The sequence below is a fragment of the Podarcis erhardii genome, assembly GCF_964252035.2.
Source record: "Podarcis erhardii genome assembly, chromosome: 5".
NCBI classification, from domain to species: Eukaryota; Metazoa; Chordata; class Lepidosauria; order Squamata; family Lacertidae; genus Podarcis; species Podarcis erhardii.
The window spans coordinates 91,297,007-91,322,121 of record NC_138509.1 but is presented as its reverse complement, the minus strand read 5'-3'; the positions used below and the strand labels follow the sequence as shown (position 1 = coordinate 91,322,121).

At 43.9% G+C, this 25,115-nt stretch overlaps 2 protein-coding genes across 8 annotated transcripts in view; one reads left to right on the top strand and one right to left on the bottom strand.

Annotated features, from left to right (window-relative positions):
- Window positions 1-10,173, bottom strand: part of LOC309342306 (uncharacterized protein) — a 477,018-nt gene extending 466,845 nt beyond the window's left edge. For all 7 annotated transcript variants that reach the window (XM_081862832.1, XM_081862829.1, XM_081862830.1 and 4 more), the window contains exons 1-3: window positions 10,070-10,173; window positions 9,350-9,422; window positions 2,994-3,035 (exon numbers count right to left, since the gene is read on the bottom strand). The gene's annotated coding sequence lies outside the window, so the exon portion shown is untranslated. The remainder of the gene's footprint in view (window positions 1-2,993; window positions 3,036-9,349; window positions 9,423-10,069) is intronic.
- Window positions 10,174-10,347: 174 nt separating this feature from the next.
- DNAJC19 (DnaJ heat shock protein family (Hsp40) member C19) lies at window positions 10,348-24,729 on the top strand. The gene is made up of 6 exons (XM_081862896.1): window positions 10,348-10,506; window positions 13,447-13,498; window positions 14,865-14,938; window positions 18,682-18,758; window positions 22,734-22,804; window positions 23,900-24,729. Exons 1-6 carry the CDS (start codon window positions 10,504-10,506, stop codon window positions 23,968-23,970), a joined length of 348 nt encoding a protein of 115 aa, XP_081719022.1. The 5' UTR covers window positions 10,348-10,503; the 3' UTR covers window positions 23,971-24,729.
- Window positions 24,730-25,115: the final 386 nt, after the last annotated feature.

Genomic DNA, 25,115 nt, shown 5'->3' with positions numbered 1-25,115 from the left:
AGATGGTTTATCTGGACCCATTCCAATTTGGTTTCAAGCCATGATGGTTATCCTAATATGTGACCTATGCCTGCAGAAGACAAGGAAGTAAAGTGTTTGTCTAGACATCTTAGCATGGGGGTAGCCAGGATTTTTGTTAGGGGGGCAGGCCTTTTGTTAGGGGGGTAGAACCTCAGTTGCTATGTATTTTTATTGATTTTTATTTATTTGTGGGGAGGACAGTTCCCCTCCCCAGCTATGCCCATGCATCTTAGTGACCTTCAGTATCATAAACCATGGTATATTTTCTGGATGAATTCTGTGGTTTGGGAGTTGGGGGCATGATAATGTGATTCCACTCCTATCGGATCATGTCCAGAAGAGGGTGCTGTGATATTACTGCTGTGCATTGTGGATCCCTCAGTGCCCACCTTATCCTCCATGTTTTTAAACATGTACTTGAAGCCTGCAGGAGACATCTTGGATTTGAAATGTGGTATTAAGGTAAAGGGATGCAGGTGGCACTGTGGGTTAAACCACAGAGCCTAGGACTTGCTGATCAGAAGGTTGGCAGTTCGAATCCCCGCAACGGGGTCAGCTCCCGTTGCTCGGTCCCTGCTCCTGCCAACCTAGCAGTTCGAAAGCACGTCAAAGTGCAAGTAGATAAATAGGTACTGCTCCGGCGGGAAGGTAAACAGCGTTTCTGTGTGCTGCTCTGGTTCGCCAGAAGCAGCTTAGTCATGCTGGCCACATGACCCGGAAGCTGTACGTCGGCTCCCTCAGCCAATAAAGCGAGATGAGCAGCGCAACCCCAGAGCCGGCCACGACTGGATCAGGGGTCCCTTTACCTTTATTAAGGTAAAAGGTAAAGGACCCATGGACAGTTAAGTCCAGTCAAAGGTGACTATGAGGTGCTGTGCTCATCTTGCTTCAGGCCAAGGGAGCCAGCGTTTGTCCTCAGACAGCTTTCTGGGTCATGTGGTTAGCATGACCAAACTGCTTCTGGTGACACCATGATGAGTGCCAGAGTGCATGGAAATGCTATTTACCTTCCTGCCACAGCGGTATCTATTTATCTACTTGCACTGGTATGCTTTAGAACTGTTAGGTTGGCAGAAACTGGGACAGAGCAACGGGAGCTCACCCCATTGTGTGGAGGGTCAGTGGTTTAGACCACAGTGCCACCCATTCCCTTTTAAGTGCTGTATTATCAGTATGCTGGACAGTGTGCTATTTGTCCTAGAGATTGAACAGGTGAAGCAGTGGAAGTGTTGAACTGGTCAGTAATAGCCTGGATTAGGACTAATACATTATAGCTCCATCCTGAAAAGAAATTCCTTGCCGCAATTTACTACTACATTCACAGGAGGTGAACTGGAAGGGAACATTCCACAAGCTTTTGGGAATGGGGGCTCACACTGGTGACTTGGTTCAGGAGAACAGAGAAAGTTGCACAATCTGGTTGCTGCGTTTTAGAGAAGTGAAGTTTCTGAGTCGTCTTTAAAGGGAGCCCCACACAGAGTGTATTGCAGTACAGTGGTACCTCTGGTTACGTACTTAATTCGTTCCAGAGGTCCGTTCTTAACCTGAAACTGTTCTTAACCTGAAGCACCACTTTAGCTAATGGGGCCTCCCGCTGCTGCCACGCTGCCACCGTGCGATTTCCGTTCTCATCCTGAAACAAAGTTCTTAACCCAAGGTACTATTTCTGAGTCTGTAACCTGAAGCATATGTAACCTGAAGCGTATGTAACCCGAGGCACCACTGTAATCCAATCTGGAAGTGACCAGAGCATGGAGTACCACGGTCAAGAATCTCTGTCCAAAAGAGGCCATAGCTAGCAAGCCAGCTGGAGCTGGAAATAGGCAGTCCTAGCCAACAAGGCCACCAGAGCCTCCAGTGACAACACAGGAATATGTCAAGAGACAGATCTGTTCCTTCCAGGGGAATGCAACACCATCGAGTTTAGGCCACATACCCATCTTCTAGATAATCTGAATCGCATAACACCTCCAGCTTTTCAGAATTCAGCTTCAATTTATTGGTTCACATCCAACCCATCACCACCTCCAAGCATCCACCTCGTCCCTCAACAGCCTCTCCAGATTCAGATGGAACAAAAAGACACAGTCGGGTATTATCCACATACTGGTGGCACTTCACTCCAAATCTCCTGATCACGGATAGCAGTTGTGTCAGATAGATGTTAAATGGTATAGGGAACAAGAAGGGACCCTGCAGGAAACCACAGGACTGCTCCCATGGGGATGAACAATGCCCACCCCATAACTGCTTTCTGAAAATAGCCCTGAAGGTAGAACCAAAGACAATGAAGTACAGTGCTCCCAACCCCACCTCCCGGAGCTGCTCCAGATATTGCAGTCAATGGTATAGAAAGCCATCAAAAGAACAGGCAGAGTTGCACTCTCACATCTCTCTCCTGACAAATATATTCAACTAGTGTGACCAAGTAGATTTCAATGCCACAACCTGGTCTAACGCCAGACTGAAATGGATCCATATATTCAGCCTCCTTCTTTGGAGGTCTTTAAGCAGAGGCTTGACAACCATATGTCAGGAGTGCTCTGATGGTGTTTCCTGCTTGGCAGGGGGTTGGACTCGATGGCCCTTGTGGTCTCTTCCAACTCTATGATTCTATGATTCTATGATTCTATTCTGATTCAAGCATGCTTGAAGCTGGAAGGCCTCCACCCAACTGAACACCTTTCCCCAAAAGGGGACATTTGCCATTGGCTTTAACACGTCTCGATTCAGGGAAATCCTCTTATCAGGAGGAAGCTCCTTAATAACCTTCTTCAGCCAGAGGTAGATATTATAAGGTCAGGGTGGTATTCAACTAAGTTTTACTCCCAGCAGAAATACTAAAATTAATTAGGTCCATTAATTTCAAAGGGTCTATTTTGGGTAAAACTTAGACCCTGTATCAAAATTACAAAGACTCAAATATATGTTAACAAATATGAAACTGAGAGAAAAGAATATTGCTTTCTTACCAGATATCAAGCCTATAAAGTTCAAATGACTGCCACTGGAACCTGGAAATAGAGTTAAACACATGACTATCACTTGTGCTGTTGAAAATCTACCTTATGATTGTAATTCAATTACAGTACAATCCTATACATATCCATTCAGGAATAAGTCTCAATGAGTTCAATGGGATTTCCTTCAAGTTAAGTAAGAAAGATTGCAATGTTAGCTATAATTTGAATAACTGTTCAAATATGGTAAGCCATTTTGCTGTTTACTGCAGTCAGAGTAAAGTACCGTAATTCACCGCATAATCGTTGCACCCCATTTTCCTGGCCCTAAAACTGTTCCAAAGCTTTCATCACATAACAGTCAAAGGGTATAATTCTCGGGTATAATTATCAGCATGTGCATTCTCAGTGAATATGGCACATGAAACTTCCATCTTCCTGCGATAGCTAAACTGTACAGTGGATAAATAAACAAGATGAGCGGGGAGGGGGGCATACCTGGTGCCATGGGGTAGAGCAGAGCAGCCAGGAGCAGTGCCCTGGATGACAGCTGGAAGATTTGCAGAGCCAGGCCAGTTGTGGCCTCAGTTAAAACCTATTACACTTATTAGGACTGGCTACTGACCGGGATGGAAGTTCAACCCAGGCACCAGATTGCTTTTGCCTCCTTGGGTCCCTCCAAGGTTCCTGATACCCCCTCTCTCGAATCTGCCCCACTCCAGTCCCCTGGGCTGGGACACCCCTACTTGGGACCGGAAGGTGCCAGAGCGCTGGCAGTTGAGCTCAGAGGTCAGGCTAGAGCCAGCTGCCAGCAGAACCGGCCATATCCATTCGTCCCCTGGGGCGCACAAGCCACTGGGGGCATGCACAAACTCGGCAGGCGCATATCTCCGGCACCCTGTGCTTTGGCTCGCACCCAACTGTCTGCATCTCCTCCTGGGCCCTCTGCTCTGGGACATGCCAGCTACCAGCCACCTTGCTTGGCCATGTCTTTTCTGTTCACATAATTACCGCACCCCATTTTTTAAAAAGAAAAATTGGCATAAAAAAATGGCAATTATGTGGTGAATTACGGTATTTTCAGATTCTTGAAATTGTTTACATGTCCCCTGACCTAAACAATGAGAAACGTATGGCTACATGAGACTTCCCATGAATGTTTGGGTATTTTTCAACAGTTATTGACACTTTAAATATACCTTCATCTACTTTTCCTTACAGTAATTTACTAGTAAGAGAGAGGTTTTTGAAAATGGAGTGGCATATTTATATATGACAAAGAGAAGAAACAAGAAAAGACAGACAAGAAAAAAGTTCAGTTGCCAAATTTGTTTCAGTTCTAACAAATGTTTATTCAAAATGACAGCATATGTGTATAAATACACTAAGCACATCAACATTTGACCAGCATTTGACAACACCAAGAAAATGATAAGCAATTGATGTCAATATCATAAACCTAAACTATTCATTGTGTGATATATTTCCCACATGGTCCTTTGTGCTAAATAAATCCCCAGCCTGATTTAGAGAATTCTGTGATAGCCAACAGTTCACTGATGAGCAACTTTGAAAAAAGGTATTTCTATTTAGCCTTTAAAGTGCTTTTGTTTTTGTGTTTTTTTAATCAAGGTTGATATCTATTAAGTGTGACCAAAATTAAACTACCATTTCTGTTCATAACAGAAAGTTATGGCCACATCTATAGCAAGCAAAGACTGCTGCTTTTCCGGGGGGGAAAACCCCAAATTGACTTGTCATGGAAACCAGGCTATATATCCTGGTTCCATTTTTCCCTCTGTGCGACTCTTCCACATATTTTCCCCCCTTTGTCCCCTCAGATCTATATTTATCATTTCTGGTCCTTTCTTGTATTTATGTTAATTCTCTTCCTTTTGTCTGTGACCTCCCATTTCCCCTCTCCCACCCATGACCACTTTTCTCTTGCCTTTCTCTTTTTGTTCCAGATACATTACTACAGGATTTTTTTTAGTGAATGCACACTCTAATGGTGTTTCTCCTGCTGGGCTCTGAACAAATACAACTGACCACTGGAGCAATCTATGTAAACTTAATATCACGTGCTGGTTCCAGATGGACAAGCTGAGTTGTTTGATTGCTGGAGATTATCACAAAATGAGGGTGAATTATAGCTCTGGTACTTGTTTGTGAGTATTCTTAATAATACAGTGTCATGTATTAATAATAGTGTCTCACACATAACAAAAGCAATAGCTGAAGGTACATCTGTGGCTCCATTATGAAGTCATTTGTGCATGGCTCAGAATGTAAGTAATAGGGCAGGGCAACTTCCAGCTTTCATGCTCTGATTCTACACACAGAATCAGTGGGAACTATCTTGAGGTGCTGTTTATTTAAACTTATATTGATACTGGACTACACTATGGGAATTTGATTAACAACTAAGTGCTAGCTTGTAATACTCATTGTTGGACTCCCACCAGCCTGATTCATTTGTGATATGTGTTTAACAAGCTCTTACCCAGGAAAACAGCATAAGTCTTCTCTTGGTGTGTCATACAGTGGTACCTCAGGTTACATACGCTTCAGGTTACATATGCTTCAGGTTACAGACTCCGCTAACCCAGAAATAGTGCTTCAGGTTAAGAACTTTGCTTCAGGGTGAGAACAGAAATCGTGCTCCAGTGGTGCTTCAGGTTAAGAACAGTTTCAGGTTAAGAACAGACCTCCGGAACGAATTAAGTACTTAACCCAAGGTACCACTGTATTGGTTTGTGCACACTGATGGTGCCTCTTATTGCTCCATGGGATTTCTAGATCAGTTACTGTAGCACATCACTGAACTTGTAGCACTGTATATTGTGATGGTGCTCTTTTTTAAGTTGCATCATGCCACACAATTCAATGCAGTATCACTGCACTAGTGGGTCCGAGGGATGCGTTTCACCATCATTCACAGAAATTCCATCTTCTTCACTTGGAAACCTATCTACCTAGCAGGCAGATGGGAGTGGCTATACCCGGTGTTGGGCCAGAAAAGGAGAACAGGGATCTTATTGATTTACCACTTATCCCACTGCCCATCCTGAGATGGCAAAGGCAACCTCAGTTAAAGTGCTGGAGAACCCCAGATGCAGATTGATTGCTCCCTGGTTAGTTTGAAATTGTGGTGGGTGTGGCAGATCCCCTTGCAGGGGTTGAATCACACTAATATGGCCAGCCCCTGAAAATATTCGGAATCCAAGGGATTGCTAAGTGTTCTATGGGATTTTCCTGTTGGCAAGTTATTCTGTCAAGGCTCCAGTTTCACTATGGAATGGCAAGATGGAAAGGGTCATTGGCAGGATTGCTCTTTAACACCCTCTCCAGCACTGTGGAGCCCCAAATGCTCCTTGGGTTTCTGAGGAGCCCTGGTCAATGAAACAGGCTGGAAGATTAGAAGGCATATAGCACAGATCTCACAGGAAATACATGTAAACACTGTTACAGATAGGTAGCCGTGTTGGTCTGCCATAGTCAAAACAAAACAAACTCCTTCCAGTAGCACCTTAAAGACCAACTAAGTCAGTTCTTGGTATGAGCTTTCGTGTGCATGCACACTTCTTCAGATACATTCTGTGTATCTGAAGAAGAAGTGTGCATGCACACGAAAGCTCATACCAAGAACTGACTTAGTTGGTCTTTAAGGTGCTACTGGAAGGAATTTGTTTTATGTAAACACTGGTTAGAGTGGGCGCCGTGTCACCAACCCAGTGCATGGGAAAACATTTATTGGCAATTGGAGCCATATGTCAATCAAGTAACTGGAGTTGAAAGACCCGCCCCCTTCTACCATGAATGGTTTTAAAAAAAATTTGAGGGGAAGAATCAGTAGTGATTGGTTCCCTTCTTGCCTTCTGGCCTAATTCATTCCTATAGTTGTTTGTTGCCTGCCAACCACATGCAGCTGCTGACAAGACCTCTGCTTTGCCCCATGGGGTTTTTTTCCCCTGAGCATCCATGACAGGGAGGAAGAAGCAATTGGAAGCAATTGAGAACATGCAGTTTGCCTCAGTTTGTTGCCTGCCAATCATGTGCAGCTGGTGTCAAACACTTGTTTCACCCCACATAGGGGCTTTTCTTAATGTTCACCGAGTACAGAGGGTGGGTGCCAGAGATATGCACTTGGGAAGAAAGAGGTAGGGAGATGTACAAGCTGTTTGTGTGTGCAAGTTGAGAGAAAGAGCAAGGATGAGGTAAGTATGTATATGTGATCTGTGAGAGAAAGGGAAAGGCACACGTGTTCTATATGGGGTTGCCCTTGAAGAATGCAGTCACAAGTTACTGGGAGGCGGAGCGAGGTGTGAATGGGTCACACTGCTCCTAAAAGAACAGCACTGGCTGCCTTTTTGTTACTAGGCCAATCTTAAACTACTCTGAGGTTCTTCTTCTACAATCAAGCTATACGTATATAAATTTTATTAAATAAATAAAGGTGCTCACTTTGTTGTTTATAACTTGGAACCTGGGCTTTTGAAGAAGCAGCTCTCCCATTATCTACAGAAGCGATTCTACTGATAGTTCCATTTACACTATGACTTCTTCCACGGTGAGTCATAACAGGGCCTTCTCTGCTACCGAAGGTATATCTGTACCCCTGCCAATTACTTTTTGATGTGTACTGAAGGCATACTTGTCAAACTTGCTCTTTGGGAACTGATTAGACAGTTGACCTGGTCTGTTTGCTGTGAATCATGTACTGCTGATATTGTGTGGAAGATTCATGGATATAAAGAACTACAGTGGTGCCCCGCAAGACGAACGCCTCGCAAGACGGAAAACCCGCTAGACGAAAGAGTTTTCCGTTTTGGAGGTGCTTCGCAAAACGAATTTCCCTATGGGCTTGCTTCGCAAGACGAAAATGTCTTGCGAGTTCCTGCAGGGTTCCCCCCCCCCTTTTTCGAAGCCGCTAATCCGCTTATCAGCTGATCCGCTAAGCCGCTAAAAGCCGCTAAGCCGCTAATAGCGCTAATCCGCTAAGCCGTCAATGGGCTTGCTTCGCAAGACGAAAAAACCGCTAGACGAAGAGAATCGCAGAACGGATTCTTTTCGTCTTGCGAAGCACCACTGTACACAACTTTTAGAAGACTTCAGAAGGCAGTCCTGTATCATGAAGTTTTTAATGTTTGATGTTTTTATATGTGCTGGAAGCTGCTCAGGGTAGTGGGGGAACCCAGCCAGATGGGTAGAGTATAAATAATAAAATTATTGCTGTTGTTAATTTCATGGTTTTAGTGAGTTATTGAGTTTGTGTTGCATTTTAGCACATTTTTTGTACACTGCCCTGAGAGTGGTCTAAAAACATGATAATTTTATAAATTTACAGTGGTACCTCGAGTTATAAATGCTTCAGGTTACAGACTCCGCTAACCCAGAAATATTACCATGGGTTAAGAACTTTGCTTCAGGATGTGAACAGAAATCATGCTCTGGCGGTGCAGCAGCAGCAGGAGGCCCCATTAGCTAAAGTGGTGCTTCAGATTAAGAACGTTTCAGGTTAAGAACGGACCTCCAGAACGAATTAAGTACGTAACCAGAGGTACCACTGTATTTATTATTGCTAGCAGCAATATCCAGGAATCCTGAAAAGGGTCAACAAAATAGTTGTTCATACATGCCGAAACGTATTGAAATAGAACATAACTGGAGAGGGAACATGAGTGTGTATAATATACAGATTAAATAAAAATTAAAGCTGTAATGCAATGCTAATTTACTTGGGAAATAATCATTGCACACAGTGCGTCATTTCACAGCATAAACATGCACAGAATTGCAGCATCTCCATGTATCTTTGACTAAAAAGCGAAACTTGTTATATACAGTCTAATATCTGAGATGTGAGCAGGAGAAAATGGAAACAGAAATGAAATAGAATGTGTACTGCACGTTATTCCCTCTGAAAATTCATGTCATGGCACATTCCCTACTCTACATTCACTTTCTCATATTTCAAGTTGGAAATTGTGGTTCAGTTGCTGTACTGCATACATTACAGCACAGGCGGTGTTGTGGTGCTTCTGAGTTTTAAACTATTTCTGTTTTGTGACTGGCTGCCCATTCACATTTTGTATTCAAGTGACAGATAGGTAGCCGTGTTGGTCTGCCATAGTCAAAACAAAACAAATTCCTTCCAGTAGCACCTTAAAGACCAACTAAGTCAGTTCTTGGTATGAGCTTTCGTGTGCATGCACACTTCTTCAGATCAGTTCTGAAGAAGTGTGCATGCACACGAAAGCTCATACCAAGAACTGACTTAGTTGGTCTTTAAGGTGCTACTGGAAGGAATTTGTTTTGTATTCAAGTGGTTATCTTCCATATCTCCCAGTTCAAAATGCAAGGCTTACATGTATGTGTGTGATCCTAAGGAGCACAATTCAAGGGGTGGGTCTCAATAGTCTTCAGGTTGCGTGGCAAAACCTAGGAAATAAAACATACATTTAAGGGCCATTCCATATCAAGTGATCCCATTTTTAATAATTTTTTTACCTTGCCCAATTTTCTTAAAAGTTTGTACACTGGTTCAACGATCCAAAACAAAAAAATCTCATCCCATTTTTGAGTTAAAATGACAATTTTGGCCTTGCTGGTCTACACAAAAACCTGAAAAGCTCAGCCCGGAATGGAGATACTTCAAAACTAAAAACACCAATCTCTTTTTTTCTAGAAAAGAGGTGCCGGAACTCACCACCAATGCCCCCCTTGTTTTCTTATAATGGCAATGGCGCCCACCTGAGAGGCTGCAAAAAAAAAGTCCTGATAATATTTACTAATATTTTTAAAAAATACATTTGTATACTGCCCTTCATCTGAAAGTCTCAGTGTTTCAATGCATAAAAATTACAAAACAGAAATACAAAATCCTAATAATAATGATAAAAAGAATAAAAGAATATAAAAATGACATGAATAATAATAAAGCGCCACTAATAAACAACAATAAAAAGCTGCACTAACAATAATAGCTTAATTTAAATAAAGATAATGTTAATGATAATGTTAATAATAATAACAATAACAATAATAAAAATAACATAGCTGCACTATGCGAATTAAGGTACGGCTACCTTGAAGCTGGCCAAGCTAATTTCTACCTTCTTATGAAACAATGTTTTTTTTAAAAAAAAATATTCTCTTTCCCCTCAGCCTGTCGCTGAGGTAAATTTCCCGCCCTCACGAAGCGCTCCCTGGCCTGGCACGCGCCCCTCCCCCGCCCGTTCCAATTCCCGCCGGGCGCGGGCGGGGCGGGGCGGGGCGGGGGGAGGAGGAGGCGGGCCCTTTGGCGTTTCGCGACACACGCGCGCCTGGCTTTCCCCTCTGCTTTACGGCAGGAGGGCGCGCAACCTGCCTGCCAGCAGCCAGCCAGCCGGGTGGCGGGGCGGTAGCGGGGAAGCGTCGGCGGGGGGTGGGGACGCGGGTCTGATCTTCCCCTTGGCCAGTGTCTGCCTGACCGAACCCCTCCTCCTGCTGCTGCTGCTGCTCCCCCTACCCAGCAGAAGCCATGGTGAGTGCGCGGGGAGAGCCGCGCCCGCTCGCTGTCCTGGCCCCCCTTTCAGGAAACGCCTCCCCGCTTGGGGCGAGGGGTGGCGGGGTGGGGTGGGGTGGGGTGGGGAGAGGGGCTTCCGGCAGCTATGGCTGTGCTTTATAGCATGGGGAGGCAAGCTAAGGCCCGGGGGCCGGATACTGCCCAATCGCCCTCTAAATCCGGCCCGCGGACGGTCCGGGAATCAGCATGTTTTCACATGAGTAGAAAGTGTCCTTTTATTTAAAATGCATCTCTGGGTTATTTGTGGGGCATAGAAATTCGTTCTCCCCCCCCCAAAAAATAGATAGATAGATAGATAGATAGATAGATAGATAGATAGATAGATAGATAGTCCGGCCCCCCACAAGGTCTGAGGGACAGTGGACAGGCCCCCTGCTGAAAAAGTTTGCTGACCCCTACTCTATAGGGTTGCCACCTTTGTCCTGGCAAAATAAGGGGGGGGGCTGGTTTGTTTTGTTTTTCCACCTGAAAGCAAGCCATTGCAGCCTCACAGGATGGGTCCCCTGGAATTCGTTGCACATGCATGTGCGGATTTGAAAATCTGTCTGTGCTTGGCTACCCAGAGCTGAAATACATGACCTTTCAACACACCCTTTCAAACGCATGCATTTGGAGAGGATCCCTAACGTGGGAGAGAGAGGAGGTGCATTGCAGGGGGTTGGAGTAGATGACCCTAGGGACCCCTCAAACTCTTCAATTCTATGATGTACAGGATAAAACTATCAATACAGGACGTAGCATTTTGGCATTGAAATATGGGACAATCCTGCATTATACAGGACAGGTGGCAAGCTTGGCTCTGCCCTTCGCAGTTGAAGGCAGCAAATGTTTCTGAATGCCCCAGTTGCTGGAAACCACGAGAGGGAGGGGAGAAGAGTGCTGCCCGGATCCTGCATGTGGGTTTCCCATCTGGCTGGCCGCTGTGAGAGCAGAGAGCCCTGAGACCTGCTGCCATATCAGGCGGTATACAAATTTAATTAACAACAGCATGCTGGACTGGATGGGCCACTGGGCTGATCCAGAAGCCAGGCTCTTCCAGTCTTCTTATGATTTGCTGCAATTCGTCCTTTCTTCCCTTTCAATTTATCTTTCTTTAGAAAGAAACCTTTTCTCTCTCTCCCCCTCTCTCTGCTTTGTTGAGCAGAGGGAATGGTGGCTGTCTTTTCTGAACAGCTGTGTGTGTGTGTGTAAGTAATTTGACCTTTCATTTTGAAGCGGTAGGCGCAGGGAGCATGCACGGGAGCTGCACAAAAAATATGATATACGGAAGTAAGCACTGGGCTGGCCCCCTGATGTATGCGCCTTGCAGCTCAATGCTGTGCTTGCTTACTCAAAAGTAAATCTCACTATCTGTGCCCAGTGACACTTCCAAGAAAGTGTGCGTAGGATTGCAGCCTTAGTCTGGAGTAATATGAACTTGGATTAACAGCCAGCTATTTTCAATTTCCCAGCGGTGGTGCAGGTAGCTGTGTTAGTCTGTTGCAGTAAAACCAGAAATAGTCTTTTGGCACCTTAAACGCTAATATTTTTATCCTTGTACACATACTAAGCTGGCTTCCTTCCAAATTGTGTTGTTTGAAATTGGTATCCACTGAAAAAAATCTTCATGTAAAGACTTGCCCTAAAAAAATCCTTATTCTGATTGTGGTATTTCTTATCAATCTAGATATGAAGGGGCTTGTGTCTGGCCCCCAGGGAGGGGAGTAGTTCGCTAAGGCTATGTATATGGGGGCATAGGTCACTGGAATTTCTTTTTGTCGAGGCAGTTAAGGGTTGGGAGGGAGAGAGAAGAATTGCTGGTCATTGCTTTTTCAGACCAGTCATACTAATGGTTTTAACCACAATTTTTGGCCTTTGAGTGTTCGATTTGTCACAGCTGGAAACAGGAAGCTATGCTAGATCAGGGATAGGGAACTAATAGCCTTCCAAATTCCCAGACTCCCAGTGTTCATGAGCCACAACCACTAAGGCAGTGTTTCTCAAACTTTGGTCTCCAGCTGTTGTTGGACTACAACTCCTATCATCCCCAGCTAGCAGGGCCGGTGGTCAGGGATGATGGGAATTGTAGTCCCAACATCAGCTGGAGACCCAAGTTTGAGAAACCTTGCACTAAGAGATGGTAGACATTTAGTCTAGCAACAGAACTAGACCTACTCCTTCTAGGACAGTGTTGAGGAAGTGGGTCCAGCTGGCAGGCCAGATCCAGACCCCTTGAGCCGCATAGGCCACTTTGACAGGAGTTGCCCATCTGTGAATCATCTGTTGTCACCATAACATGAGATGAAGTGTTTTCCTTTGTGTCCGCATGGTTGGATAGAGAACTCTCCTTTGTTAGCTAATGTGTTTGTTTTCCTGTACAAGATAGATCATGCCTTGTAGAAGAGGTGGGACCCTCTGGCTCAGAAGCTGAATATAGTTCATCAGGCCCCTTAGTCCAGCCTGCTGTACTCTTCCCCGGGTCACACACCCTCTTCCCAGGTCACACCCCTGACCAGCCACACAGTTTATAGGGGAAGTGATCCTAACAGCTTAGTTAGGATGTGCCCTTGAATTTTGCTGATTCCTCTTGCTTAAATAATGTGGATGGGAGGGACTGTAAATATATCTATCATTCATGTTTCAGTAACTGCACTTATCTCTTTTCCCAAGAATAGCTGTTGCAGGAACACTGTGTATGGTTTCAAATGCTAGAAGGGGTTGAAAGCTACCAATTAAGGCTCTCTGTAGTGTGTGAGCAGTCTGCATCCCAGGTATCTTATCATTTTTCAGGGTGTTTTCTCTCCCTGAAAAAATTCTCAAGCCCACTGAGTCTCAATAGCATTAATACTTATGCACTGAAATTACTGCTTTTTTCATTTTCTGATATTGCCTCTCCTTCTCCCCACCCTCCTTTCTTAGGCTACTACTATGATAGCAGTCGGTCTGACAATAGCTGCTGCTGGATATGCAGGTTTGTATTTCTGTATGCAGAATTTTGTATGCAGGCTTTATTTCTGACTGCTTTGAATAGTATTGCATTGTAAATTGATAGTATCACTGTTGCTGAGTCTTTGACCTCACACACAAGAGCATACATCTGACTCCAGTACATTAAAATCTGTGGCTTGTGGCAAATATTAAATAATATATTAGCAGGTCACCAGGTGTGCTTATTTCCTTGTCCTCTTACTTTCCTGCCTGAGAACAGAACTCATCTGACTGTTTTAGGAGTTACATAAATTGCAGGAACTTAACTCCCTCCTCCAGCTATTGTTTTCAGAGTTTCTGCCCAAACAGTCCATCACTTGCTTCAGGTAGCAGAGCTAAATCAGCCTAGAGGATCCTGTCCTACAAATTTAGAATCTCTGGTCCAAATCTTATTATAAGTGCTTGATTCTGACATGAGTGCCATCCCAAATTATAACGATTTTAAATTTTCCTTTGAAGCTGCTGCAGCTTTGGTGATCTTCCAGGACAGATGGGGAACCTATGGCTCCTGCTTAGTCTTAGAACTTGTAAACACAAGGAAATATACTCTTTCTCGGGTATAGGTTAATGATTAAATATTGGACTTGTTTGTGAAATCATTAATCCTAAACAGCATTGTTTATATAAGTTATTTCACTTTTTAAGAGCTTAAATTGGGCTTTTCAGGGGACTGACTTTTTACAATATATTGCAGTTCCTTTTTTTAAGTTTATCTCTAACCATGAGAACTAGAACCCTTTTTCTTTTTTATAAAAAAGCTTGGATTCTGAAAGGCTTAAAAAGCAATAGAATAATTTGTTGGGTCATCTGTATATGACCCAGCCAGTGCACATAGCCCCACCCCTGATTTCCGTTAACTGTAGAGGGATGGGAAAATAGATGGGAAAAATAGAAAAAGAGCAACGAACTGGTTGTCCCAGGAAGCTGTAAAAGATTCTTATGTTTGTGATTTGATAAATATTAGGCTCTTCAAATGTAGTGCGTGCATTGTATATGTGGGCAGCCGCTCCTTATAATCAGGGCTGCGTCCTTTCAATATGCAAGTTGCAGGCATGTATCTGTGCAAAGCCTGTAGAGAAACTTCTGCTTTAGATTTGCTCGTTCTGTGGTTGCCGTCAGCACTCCTATAGAGTTCCCAGGAAGAAGAATGAAATAAGCAGCAGCAGTAAAAGAGAGGCTGGAAGCAAGTAGAAATCACTACACCTCTGCACCCTCTTAAGCCCATTGCACCAGTAGAAAGCTTGTTTGGAGGCACAAAACGTCATTCTAGCTCTTTAGTGCTGGTCAGCTGCACCAACAGAACATGCAGATCACTCTCTAAGACTTAGTAAGTCTTCCTTTTCTTCAAGGTCGTTATGCACTGCAAGCAATGAAGATAATGGAACCACAAGTAAAGCAAGCTCTTCAGTCGCTGCCAAAATCTGTGAGTTTGCTTTACTCAATTTTCTTTTGCAGCCATATTAGTTGTTGTTTCTTTAATACTTTTGTTTTTGTTTTCTTGTTACAAAATTGTACACACATAAATAATGAAACATGACACAGCTAACAAAAAATGGGTCACTAGGGGAGTAAAATACTAAACCAGGCGTGGCCAAACTTGGCCCTCTAGCTGCTTTGTGACTACAACTCCCATCATCCCTAGCTAACAGGACCAGTGGTCAGGAATGATGGGAATTGTGGTCCCAAAACAGCTGAAGGCCCAAGTTTGGCCATACCTGTACTAAACTTACTGTTTTTCAGTACATAATAATGAGGTGATTACAGTAAACCAGTAAAATGACTTCTTCAAAAAAATCTGCTTGGAAAACACAGAGCAATAGGAGTTAGCTAATGAGTAGTGCCTGCTTATACGCCATATTGTAATATATGTTGTAGGCATTTCTCATCCATGTGTTGTTTCATTTGTATGTTTAATAAAATCACACCATACAGTGTAAGAATTGACTTGTTTTTTCCCGCCCCTTGCCACCTTCAAAGTTTGCGACAGATTTTCCATTATGGCTGTTTTCCCAGACTGTATTATGCCAGTAATCAATATTCATTAATTGCCAGGTTTAGTTCATTCCTTACTTCTTAATTGGTCTACATCTGAAGTATATAAATTAAGGCTAATGCTGGGGTTATTGGGATTGTCTGAGCTGCAGTCTGACATATCTCTTTAAAAAATTCCTTCCAAAATTGTTCTAGTTGTGAACATTATCTCCTCCCCCCCCAGGTGTCCTGAGATACCTAAGTCCCAGAGAGCCATAATTGGTTGATCTTCAACAGTTCTATTTACACATTCCTAAGTGCTCTCCAGATCTCATCCTTTTTCTTAAATCTATGGAAGCATATAATATTGCCTCTTGGAGGAGCTGAAACATGCAGACAAGTTGATAGAGCTCTGTGGGTTCTTTCAGTATCCTCTTGGAATAGGCATATATTAGTCATTTAAGTCACTAGACTTTAAAGTCTACAATATGGTTATTTTCTGCCCCTTCTGCGAAGCCCCTCAAGCAAAAGTTAACCTTTTTAAAGTCTGTTTGACAACCGTCCAGCTTTGATTTTATATCCATATTCTCTTTTAAGCAGTTTTAAAAGTATTTTATTTAGTAAGCTTATACCGTTTCCACAGTTCCACCTAATTTTTCTGGCAGTGCATTTGCCTTATCTATGAGGAGTTTGTGGTAAGAATTTATTTCCTCACCACTTGTTCTTATGCAGGTGAGGGAACACCTTTAAATAAAACACAGAACCAAGAGAATACAACAATATCAGCGTCCTGTAGGGATCCAGTTTATTAAAACTATTGCAATAAGGACAGCCTTGCTAACAAGTTGTTCAGCAGAACTGCTAGTTAGCAAAGACTGCCACAGGGCACAGTAGAAGAAAACTTATACAGTGGTACCTTGGCTCTTGAACTTAATCTGTTCTGGGAGTCTGTTCTACTCCCGAAACCATTTGAAAACCAAGACGTGGCTTCTGATTGGCTGCAGGAGCTTCCTACACTCAATCAGAAACTGCAGAAGCTGTGTCAGACGTTCACCTTCCAAAAACGTTTGCCAACCAGAACACTTACTTCCGGGTTTGCAGCGTTCAGGAGCTGATTTGTTCAACAACTAAGCCATTCGGGAAACAAGGTACCACTGTATAGGGATTTCAAACACAGACTACAAAGGATCTTAAAACCTCAAGACATCTTTAAACATCCTTCTACTTAGCGTACATCAAGAAAGGTTACAGGTCATGGGATGCATGGCTCCATACTGATATCAACTCACCCGCAATTACCTTGGGGTTCCCAGACTGTTTGGGTCTCAAATGTTGCACTTCTAACAGTTTCCTTGGCAACCAGGTCTTCAGCAGTGTTTATTGACATTGCAGTCCCCAATCTTAACTTCCCTGTTCCCAAAACATGTCAAAGAGCTTCAAGGAGAGATGGTGGATTTGCACTCCAGTGTTTACTCAAAACAGACTTAGGAAAACATCCTTCATGGTCATTTGTGCCACTTTCAGGGTTAGACAGGATTTATTGTTTATGGCCTAGAGAGCACGAGGGTTGCAAAATGCAGGCACACAGGAACCATTCATTGATGCATTCTACCTAAAGGTTAAACGCAATTAATATTGAAGCAGTTATATCAAAATCTGTATCAAGAATCTTAATATCTAACAAAATATCAAAAGTTTTACATCAAGTTCCTTCCATGTTTCTGAAATCATTTCTTTAATGTGGATACGTTGAGCTACAAATTCTTCTCTCAGAACTGCATCGCTATCTTTTTCTGCCATGGCTTTTGCAGTCGTTATCAGGCCAGGCTCCATGTTATGTCTCTGCTGATTCATAAACTCCTCTGCTTTAGGGCTGTCAAAGTCCTGTCTCTGAGGATTTTCTCCCACTCTATTTAGACTTCTAAATGTCACGAAAGCATGTGTACACATACAAGGAAGACACACAGGTGTGTTACAGCAGTGAGTGTTTTGCACAAAGTTTACAATCACATTCCACCGGGCAGTTCTAAATTTCTCACTAAAAAGAGCCCTGCACCACAAACTATATTTTTTAAAATGCTTTGCAGTCCTGCAGTGTACTTGAAGTAGGTTGTGTTGATTCTAATGGATTTACTCCCAGATCAGTGGAGTTAGGCTTGCAGTCTAAATATTTGGGAATCTGATGAGAATCTGATGATGGGCTGCATCAATAGGAGTATAGCATCTAGATCAAGAGACGTAATAGTGCCACTGTATTCTGCTCTGGTCAGACCTCACCTGGAGTACTGTGTCCAGTTCTGGGCACCACAGTTCAAGAAGGACACTGACAAACTGGAACGTGTCCAGAGGAGGGCAACCAAAGTGGTCAAAGGCCTGGAAACGATGCCTTATGAGGAACGGCTAAGGGAGCTGGGCATGTTTAGCCTGGAGAAGAGGAGGTTAAGGGGTAATATGATAGCCATGTTCAAATATATAAAAGGATGTCACATAGAGGAGGGAGAAATGTTGTTTTCTGCTGCTCCAGAGAAGCGGACACAGAGCAATGGTTCCAAACTACAAGAAAAAAGATTCCACCTAAACATTAGGAAGAACTTCCTGACAGTAAGAGCTGTTCGACAGTGGAATTTGCTGCCAAGGAGTGTGGTGGAGTCTCCTTCTTTGGAGGTCTTTAAGCAGAGGCTTGACAACCATATGTCAGGAGTGCTCTGATGGTGTTTCCTGCTTGGCAGGGGGTTGGACTCGATGGCCCTTGTGGTCTCTTCCAACTCTATGATTCTATGAGTTCTCACAGTGCAATGTTATCCCATTCAATTGGTGTGTTAAATTCTCAGACTTGCTCTCATGTGCATCATTGTTATTTCTCGAGTCTGAAGTAAGGAAGCAGCTTTTGTTTGTTGAGTTGAGGCGGGGGGAGTATTTTGGTTTTGTGTGGTTGAAGTCGTTAAAAAAAACATTATGGGTAAGGGCCTCAAATACAGGAAATGGTCTAGGCTTCTCTAGGCTCTGCACACACCAGTCAGGAAGCTAGACAATAATGTCATTATTTCTCTTAAACAAGAACAGAACAACCACAGGTAGCTGACTAGATGCAACTGTTTCTAGTACCACCTAGTGACTCAACCAAATAATGATGGTAGTCACACAGTTATCTTGCTCATTTTGCATAATGCTTTTTTTTAATGCATCTTATTTTAGGCCTTCAGTGCCTACTACAGAGGAGGATTTGAACCCAAAATGACCAAGCGGGAAGCTGCTTTAATATTAGGAGTGAGGTAAGAAAGAATTTCATGTTTTCAAAGACGCAGGGGCCCAACAACTCTTGGTGACTTTCTCTGGTGTATGCTTGGTATATGAAATTTCAGAGTCAATCAAATTCATTTGTCCCAAACCATTGAGCATCACAAAAGTGAAGTTAGGCTGAGGTACATAAGTGGTCCCCAGCATTTTGGGTCCTGTGTTAAAGGTAGGGCTTGTCATTCCCCGAGAGTCATTCCCCGAGAGTGAAAATGAGAAACTGAGCCTTTAGTGTCATTGGCCCAGTCTCGTGGAACGATCTGTGAGTAGAGATTCAGCAGTCATCTTCTGAAAACTTGCACATTCCACCAGGTCTATGCAGGTACCCCCCCCCCCCATGGTCTGTTGATGTTTCTTTAATTTCTTTCTTTGCTTTTAACTTGTTTTTAACATTTTATGTTATTGTTCGGTTCTGGTTTTATATCATTATAAACCGCTGTGATATATTTTTATGATACAGCATTATATAAATACTTTAACAAACAAATAAACAAATTGTTATTTGAGTATGTAACACACCAGCAGAAGAAATAACAATAGAAGCAGGGGAGAAAACATTTTATCTGTCTGTTCATGTAGCCACAAACTAATCAAGTGGGAGAGACAATTTCTTTTTGTGCCTGCTGCCGGAATTTTGTAAATATTGTGGAATGTGCATACAACTTTTTAGCTAGGGCTGCATTGCAAGAATGCTGTGTGTAACTCATTAATAGTGATGTTTGGATGTCTGATACAAGTGGGCCAAGTTAGTGCCAACAGGCCAAAGCAGCAGCACATCCCTGATGGCAGACACTGGGCAACATATTTTTACTTTTTGAATGTTGTCTAGATTTCTACAAATGATTTAGAGTATTTTTGCACTGCTGAATCAGGAAATGGCATCCGTTTCTCTCCATCAGGACAGGTTTTTGAGCTATGTTGATTTGAAAAAAATCAGATCTTGTGACAAAATCGATTACATTTTTGTGGCATTATCAGCTGATTTTTGTCAACACATATCATCCTAAATATGTTTTTAAGAGAGAAAAATGTTTTTCCAACAACATATATTGATTACCTGATAGAAACATCGATTACTGTAAACTGAATGGTGGGCATTGATAAAGGTAAGTACACGTAAATTGCATGTTGCTTCACCATTTTTCAAACTTCAGGGCTTGAGCTTCCGTTTCTTGGAACTCCTGGAATGCTCAGCGGCAGGGAGGTCTCTCTTCAGAGTCCAACAGTAGTCAGCCATCATGACTGTGTCCCAGCGACCCTGAAACCTGGTCTCCATCTCTTTCATGTCCTGATGGAATCTCTCCCCCTGCTCGTCACTCATTGAACCCTGGTTATCAGGAAACCGGTCCATATGTGAAAATAGGTAGTGCATCTTGACGCTCATGTTGCAGCCCAGGTTTCTGAAAGCAGTCAGCATGTTGTTGACAAGTTCTGCATAGTTTCTGGTCTTATTGTTGCCCAGAAAGTTCTTCACTACCAGAACAAATGCCTTCCACGCTTCCAGTTCCACTTCATTCTTTGAGTTTCCGAACTCTGGATCTCTGATGAGCTTACGGATCTGAGGACCGTCAAAGATGCCAGCTTTCAACTTCTCCATGGTCAATCCTGGAAAAGCCTGGCACAAGTAAGTGAAGCAGTCACCATCCTTGTCTAGAGCCTTGGTGAACTGCTTGATTAAGCCGAGCTTGATGTGCAGCGGTGGGAAGAGTATTCTGTCTCTGTCCACCAGAGGGTCGTTGATGACGTTCCTTTCTTTGCAAGGCACCAATTCCTCCCGCACAGGCCAGTCCTTCTTTGTGTAATGCTGAGCACAGTCCCTACTATCCCACATGCACAGAAAACATGGGTACTTGGTGAAGCCAGACTGTTGTCCCAACAAAAAGTTCACTATCTTCAGGTCAACACAAATAAACCACTTATGCTGATCATAACTGTCAGGGGCTCAGGAGCAGAAGCGCAGGGAAGGGAGGAAAGGGAGAGCGAAGGGGAAGAATCTGAGGGCGGCGTAGGAGAAGATGACAGTGGCCCGAGAGATTCCATGAGCCTCTCCAGCGAATCGGAAGATTCACAGAAGGGGGCGCCGGTGGCCAGGGCAAGGGGGGTCCCAAGGGGGACACTCCAGAAGCAAGGGGCCAGCGGGGACTCCCAGAGCAGTAGTTGGAGATCAGGGCCAGCTTCCCCACCAGAGCATAGTGGGGGGGGGGAAGTCCCAGGTATCGGGGCCAGCGTCTCCCCCAGCAGGGAGAGAAGATGGGTCAGGGCTGACCACGCCTCCATCGGAGAGTCAGGCAACGGAGGGGAGGTCAGGTCCAGCCAGCATCCCGGAAGAGGGAAGCAGTGATAGAAGCAGTGTAACGGTCAGGAGGAAGGTCACTGGGTTGGCGCGAGAGCCAAGTTCAAATGTGCAGGCGCGCGGGACAGCAGAGAACGAGGATTGGGAACCAGGTCCTAAAGCCCGCCGGAGGCAGGGGGAGGAGTCAGGCGACTCAGCGTCAGAAGAGTCCAGAAAGGGGAATGCCTCAGCGGACAGAAGGACCCAGAGGAGGAGAGAGCAGAGGAAGAGGTGGAGCAGGGCTAGAATCTTAAACTGGTGTCAGGGGGGAGGAGATTCAGACGGAACTTCGGCGGTCTAGGGTTAAAGACGTAGAGCTGCGCGCTACGGTACGGCTTTGAAATGGAAACTGAACTTCAATAAAGACTTTTGTATATAACGACGACCTGGCGTTGGTCCTCTGTGAGCTGGGACCTTGGGGCAGCTCTGACAGTAACCAATTTTCTCCAGCACATACTTCACACCGCTTCATAGTTCTCCTTCAGTGTACTCAAGTGAGCCAGGGGTATAGAGGCAAACTGGTTGCCGTTGTGTAGCAGAACACATTTCAGTGATCGCTTGCTGCTGCCAATGAACAGTCTCCAATCTTTGGGTTCGTACTGTGGCACTCCAAGCTTGAGCAGAAGCTGCGCAATATCTGCACAGTACACAAAGTCCTTCACTTCCGAGAAAAAACGGAGGTACTCTTGATGCCTGTTGCGGAAGAAGCTGATGTGAGCACTGTCAGAGAGGAGGTTTTTTTCCTTCAATCTGGATGCCAACAGTTCGGCAGAGTCCTTTGACAAGCTGAGGTCGCGAACTAGATCATTCAACTCCTTTTGGGAAAATGGATGTGGAGCATCATCTTCAAGAACCACTTCTTCTTCTTCGTGTCCTTCAACACTGGAGGTATCTTTGTCACTAATGTCAGGAAGTTCTCTGAAGATAGGCACTGGAATTTCATCACAATGAGCTACAGGACGACGTGCTGATTGAAGATCAGGATACTCGAGGCTGCTCTGGTTCTTTCTGTTGATCCCAGTCACATCAACAGTGCAGAAGTAGCAGTCAGTGACATGGTTTGTCGGCTCCCTCCAAACCTGGGAATTCCAAAGTTCAGACACCTCTTGCCATTGGTCCACCCACGTAGAGTCTCCGTGCATGCCTTGCACACCATGTGTGGTGCCCAAGCTTTAGCCTGGTCACCAAGTTTAATACCAAAATAAGCCTTATGAAACTTGTGCATCAATTTATGGAAGATTTCGATGTTTTGTGACTTCAAACTGATCCCTTTTCGACATAATCACCCAGAACTATTGGACCTGAATACTTCTTGTCATTAAAATAATCATTTCCAATCAAAACAATTATTCGACATGGCATTTTACCCCCACCAACTTCTTCTAAAATGCTCCACACAAGCGTACATGTGAATAAAAACGTAAAAAAACGACATGTGGCCATAGCTCAAAAACTTGACCTGATTGAGCAAAACCAATGTGATTTTTTGATTCAGCGCATCAGATTCGTCCTAAATCAACTGAAAAAAATGCAGACAACAAATTTATTGTTGACCAGTGTTATCTATAGGTTGCTACTTTTGAGCATACCTGGAACTGATCTTTTTTGTTTTATCTACTAGTCCTACAGCTAATAAAGGAAAAATCAGAGACGCTCACAGACGAATCATGCTCTTGAATCATCCTGATAAAGGTAAATGAGATAAACTTTGACATTTGACAGTGTTTGTTTAGTATGAGACCATGCTGCAAAGTCAGATGGGAAGTCTTCAAGTGTTGTGCTAAGGAGAAAATGTGATGTTTTCTGGTAGGTGTGGAAGGGCCCTCTTTCGGGTACTTTGCTTGAGTGTATAAGGTAAAGGTAAAGGGACCCCTGACCATTAGGTCCAGTCGTGACCGACTCTGGGTCATGTGGCCAACATGACTAAGCCACTTCTGGTGAACCAGAGCAGTGCACAGAAACGCCATTTACCTTCCCGCCAGAGTGGTTCCTATTTATCTACTTGCACTTTGACGTGCTTTTGAACTGCTAGGTTGGCAGGAGCTGGAACCGAGCAACAGGAGCTCACCCCGTCGCAGGGATACGAACCGCCGACCTTCTGATCGGCAAGCCCTAGGCTCTGTGGTTTAACCCACAGCGCCACCAGTGTCCCTGCTTGAGGGTATAGAGCAGCTCAATTAGTAGAGCATGAGACCCTTAATCTTAGGGTTTGAGCCCTACTTTGGGCATTCCTGCATTGCAGGATGTTGGATTAGATGACCCGGGTTCCCTCTGATGGGATAATTTTGTCATTCTGAAGGTTCTCCCTACGTCCATCACTCTGAACTGGCTTTTATTCCTGTCATGATACATAGATGTATAAGGGTAAAGGTAAAAGTACCCCTGACCGTTAGGTCCAGTCGCGGACGACTCTGGGGTTGCTCACTCATCTCGCCCTATAGGCCAAAGGAGCCAGCGTTTGTCCGCAGACAGCTTCCGAGTCATGTGGCCAGCATGACTAAGCAGCTTTGCCAAACCAGAGCAGTGCATGGAAACGCGGTTTACCTTCCCGCTGGAGCGGCACCTATTTATCTACTTGCACTTGATGTGCTTTCGAACTGCCAGGTGGGCAGGAGCTGGGACCGAACAACGGGAGCTCACCCCGACACGGGGATTTGAACTGCCAACCTTCCGATAAGCAAGCCCTAGGCTCTGTTGTTTAGACCATAGCACATATCAAAAGGTTGGGACAAATATCCCCTTTTGTGGTATATGACATCCTTTTTTTTTTTCTTTCCCCTTTGCCAGGAGGTTCTCCGTACGTCGCAGCCAAAATTAATGAAGCTAAAGACTTATTGGAAGGTCAAGCTAAGAAATGAAGACACACCACCTGATCAATGGCTTTATTTTTAAAATTTATTCTTATTGTTGACAAAAGGTGAAGTTTGTGCCAGGAGGGACTGTTTGCTCCAGTATTGGTCATATCATTCATCTTTTTGCTTATATTTAGAGACCTGAATCTATATTCAGGTGAGAGTAATGGATTAGCAAGGTAACACCAACATCCAAGACTGGGTTGCAAAAGAAACCACAACCACCTTTTAAGTCTCATCACGTAGTGTTTTGAAATTATTTCAAAGTGTGGACAGTTGTACGAATTGCCCTATTATAAAACGTCTATCTGGTTTATTCCCATCATGAAATTCCTAGCTTTTTATAATTGCAAGTTTCAAAGCAATAAATTTGTTATAATAATCTTACGTCTGTAAAACACCTACATTGACCAGAAACAGATCTGTGCCAAGGCTCTCCTTCTTTTGAGATTGAACCCTTAAAACAGCTGCCAGGCACGAGGACTGAATTGGGACCTCCCCACAGTGTACCCTTGAAAGCAAGGATGGGGGAGCTTGTGGCCTTCCATATGTTGGACATCATGCTGGCTGGAGCTGATGAGAACTGGAGTTGAACATCCTTCGAGGGGCCATTGGTTCCGCATTGCGTTCCAACAGTCTTAGTATCAAGAAAAACTTAACCTGAATGTCATCCCTTCTCTCAAAATCTGAATCTTTGAACATCCCGAAACATCAGTGAATGCTGAAGAATGGAAGAGCAGAAATAAAAGCAGCCAGATCAAAATCTGACAAGTCTTCTGGAGTTATTTACTATCCTACACCCAAGCCAAGTTACCTATTCAGCTATTAGCGGCAAACTTTGTCTCTAGAGAGTACCATGCCTGTATCCACATTCTAGGTTTACAAATTCCATTAAAAAAAAAAGTGACCATGTAGTTCAATACAAAGAACCTTATTCTGGCTCATCATGGTGTGGTTCCTAGATTTTAGCCTATGCTACTAGGTTCAAACTCAGGAGTAGTAACACCGGAAAATCCAGTCTTGCTTACAGCCAAAGTTCCCCTGCTGCTGTGCGGATAACAGTAGTTACTGGGCTGGCCCTAAAAAATCTTTGCTTTCACAGGGCAAGGTTTTTAACATGGTTGCAGTATGTTACTTGCCACCGCCATTCT

Bases quoted from the DNA above. Each gene is read 5' to 3' on its own strand.
- DNAJC19 (XM_081862896.1), top strand. The intron at 13,499-14,864 runs GTTTGTATTTCT...CTTTTCTTCAAG, and splicing joins AGCTGCTGCTGGATATGCAG to GTCGTTATGCACTGCAAGCA. The intron at 22,805-23,899 runs GTAAATGAGATA...CCCCTTTGCCAG, and splicing joins CTTGAATCATCCTGATAAAG to GAGGTTCTCCGTACGTCGCA.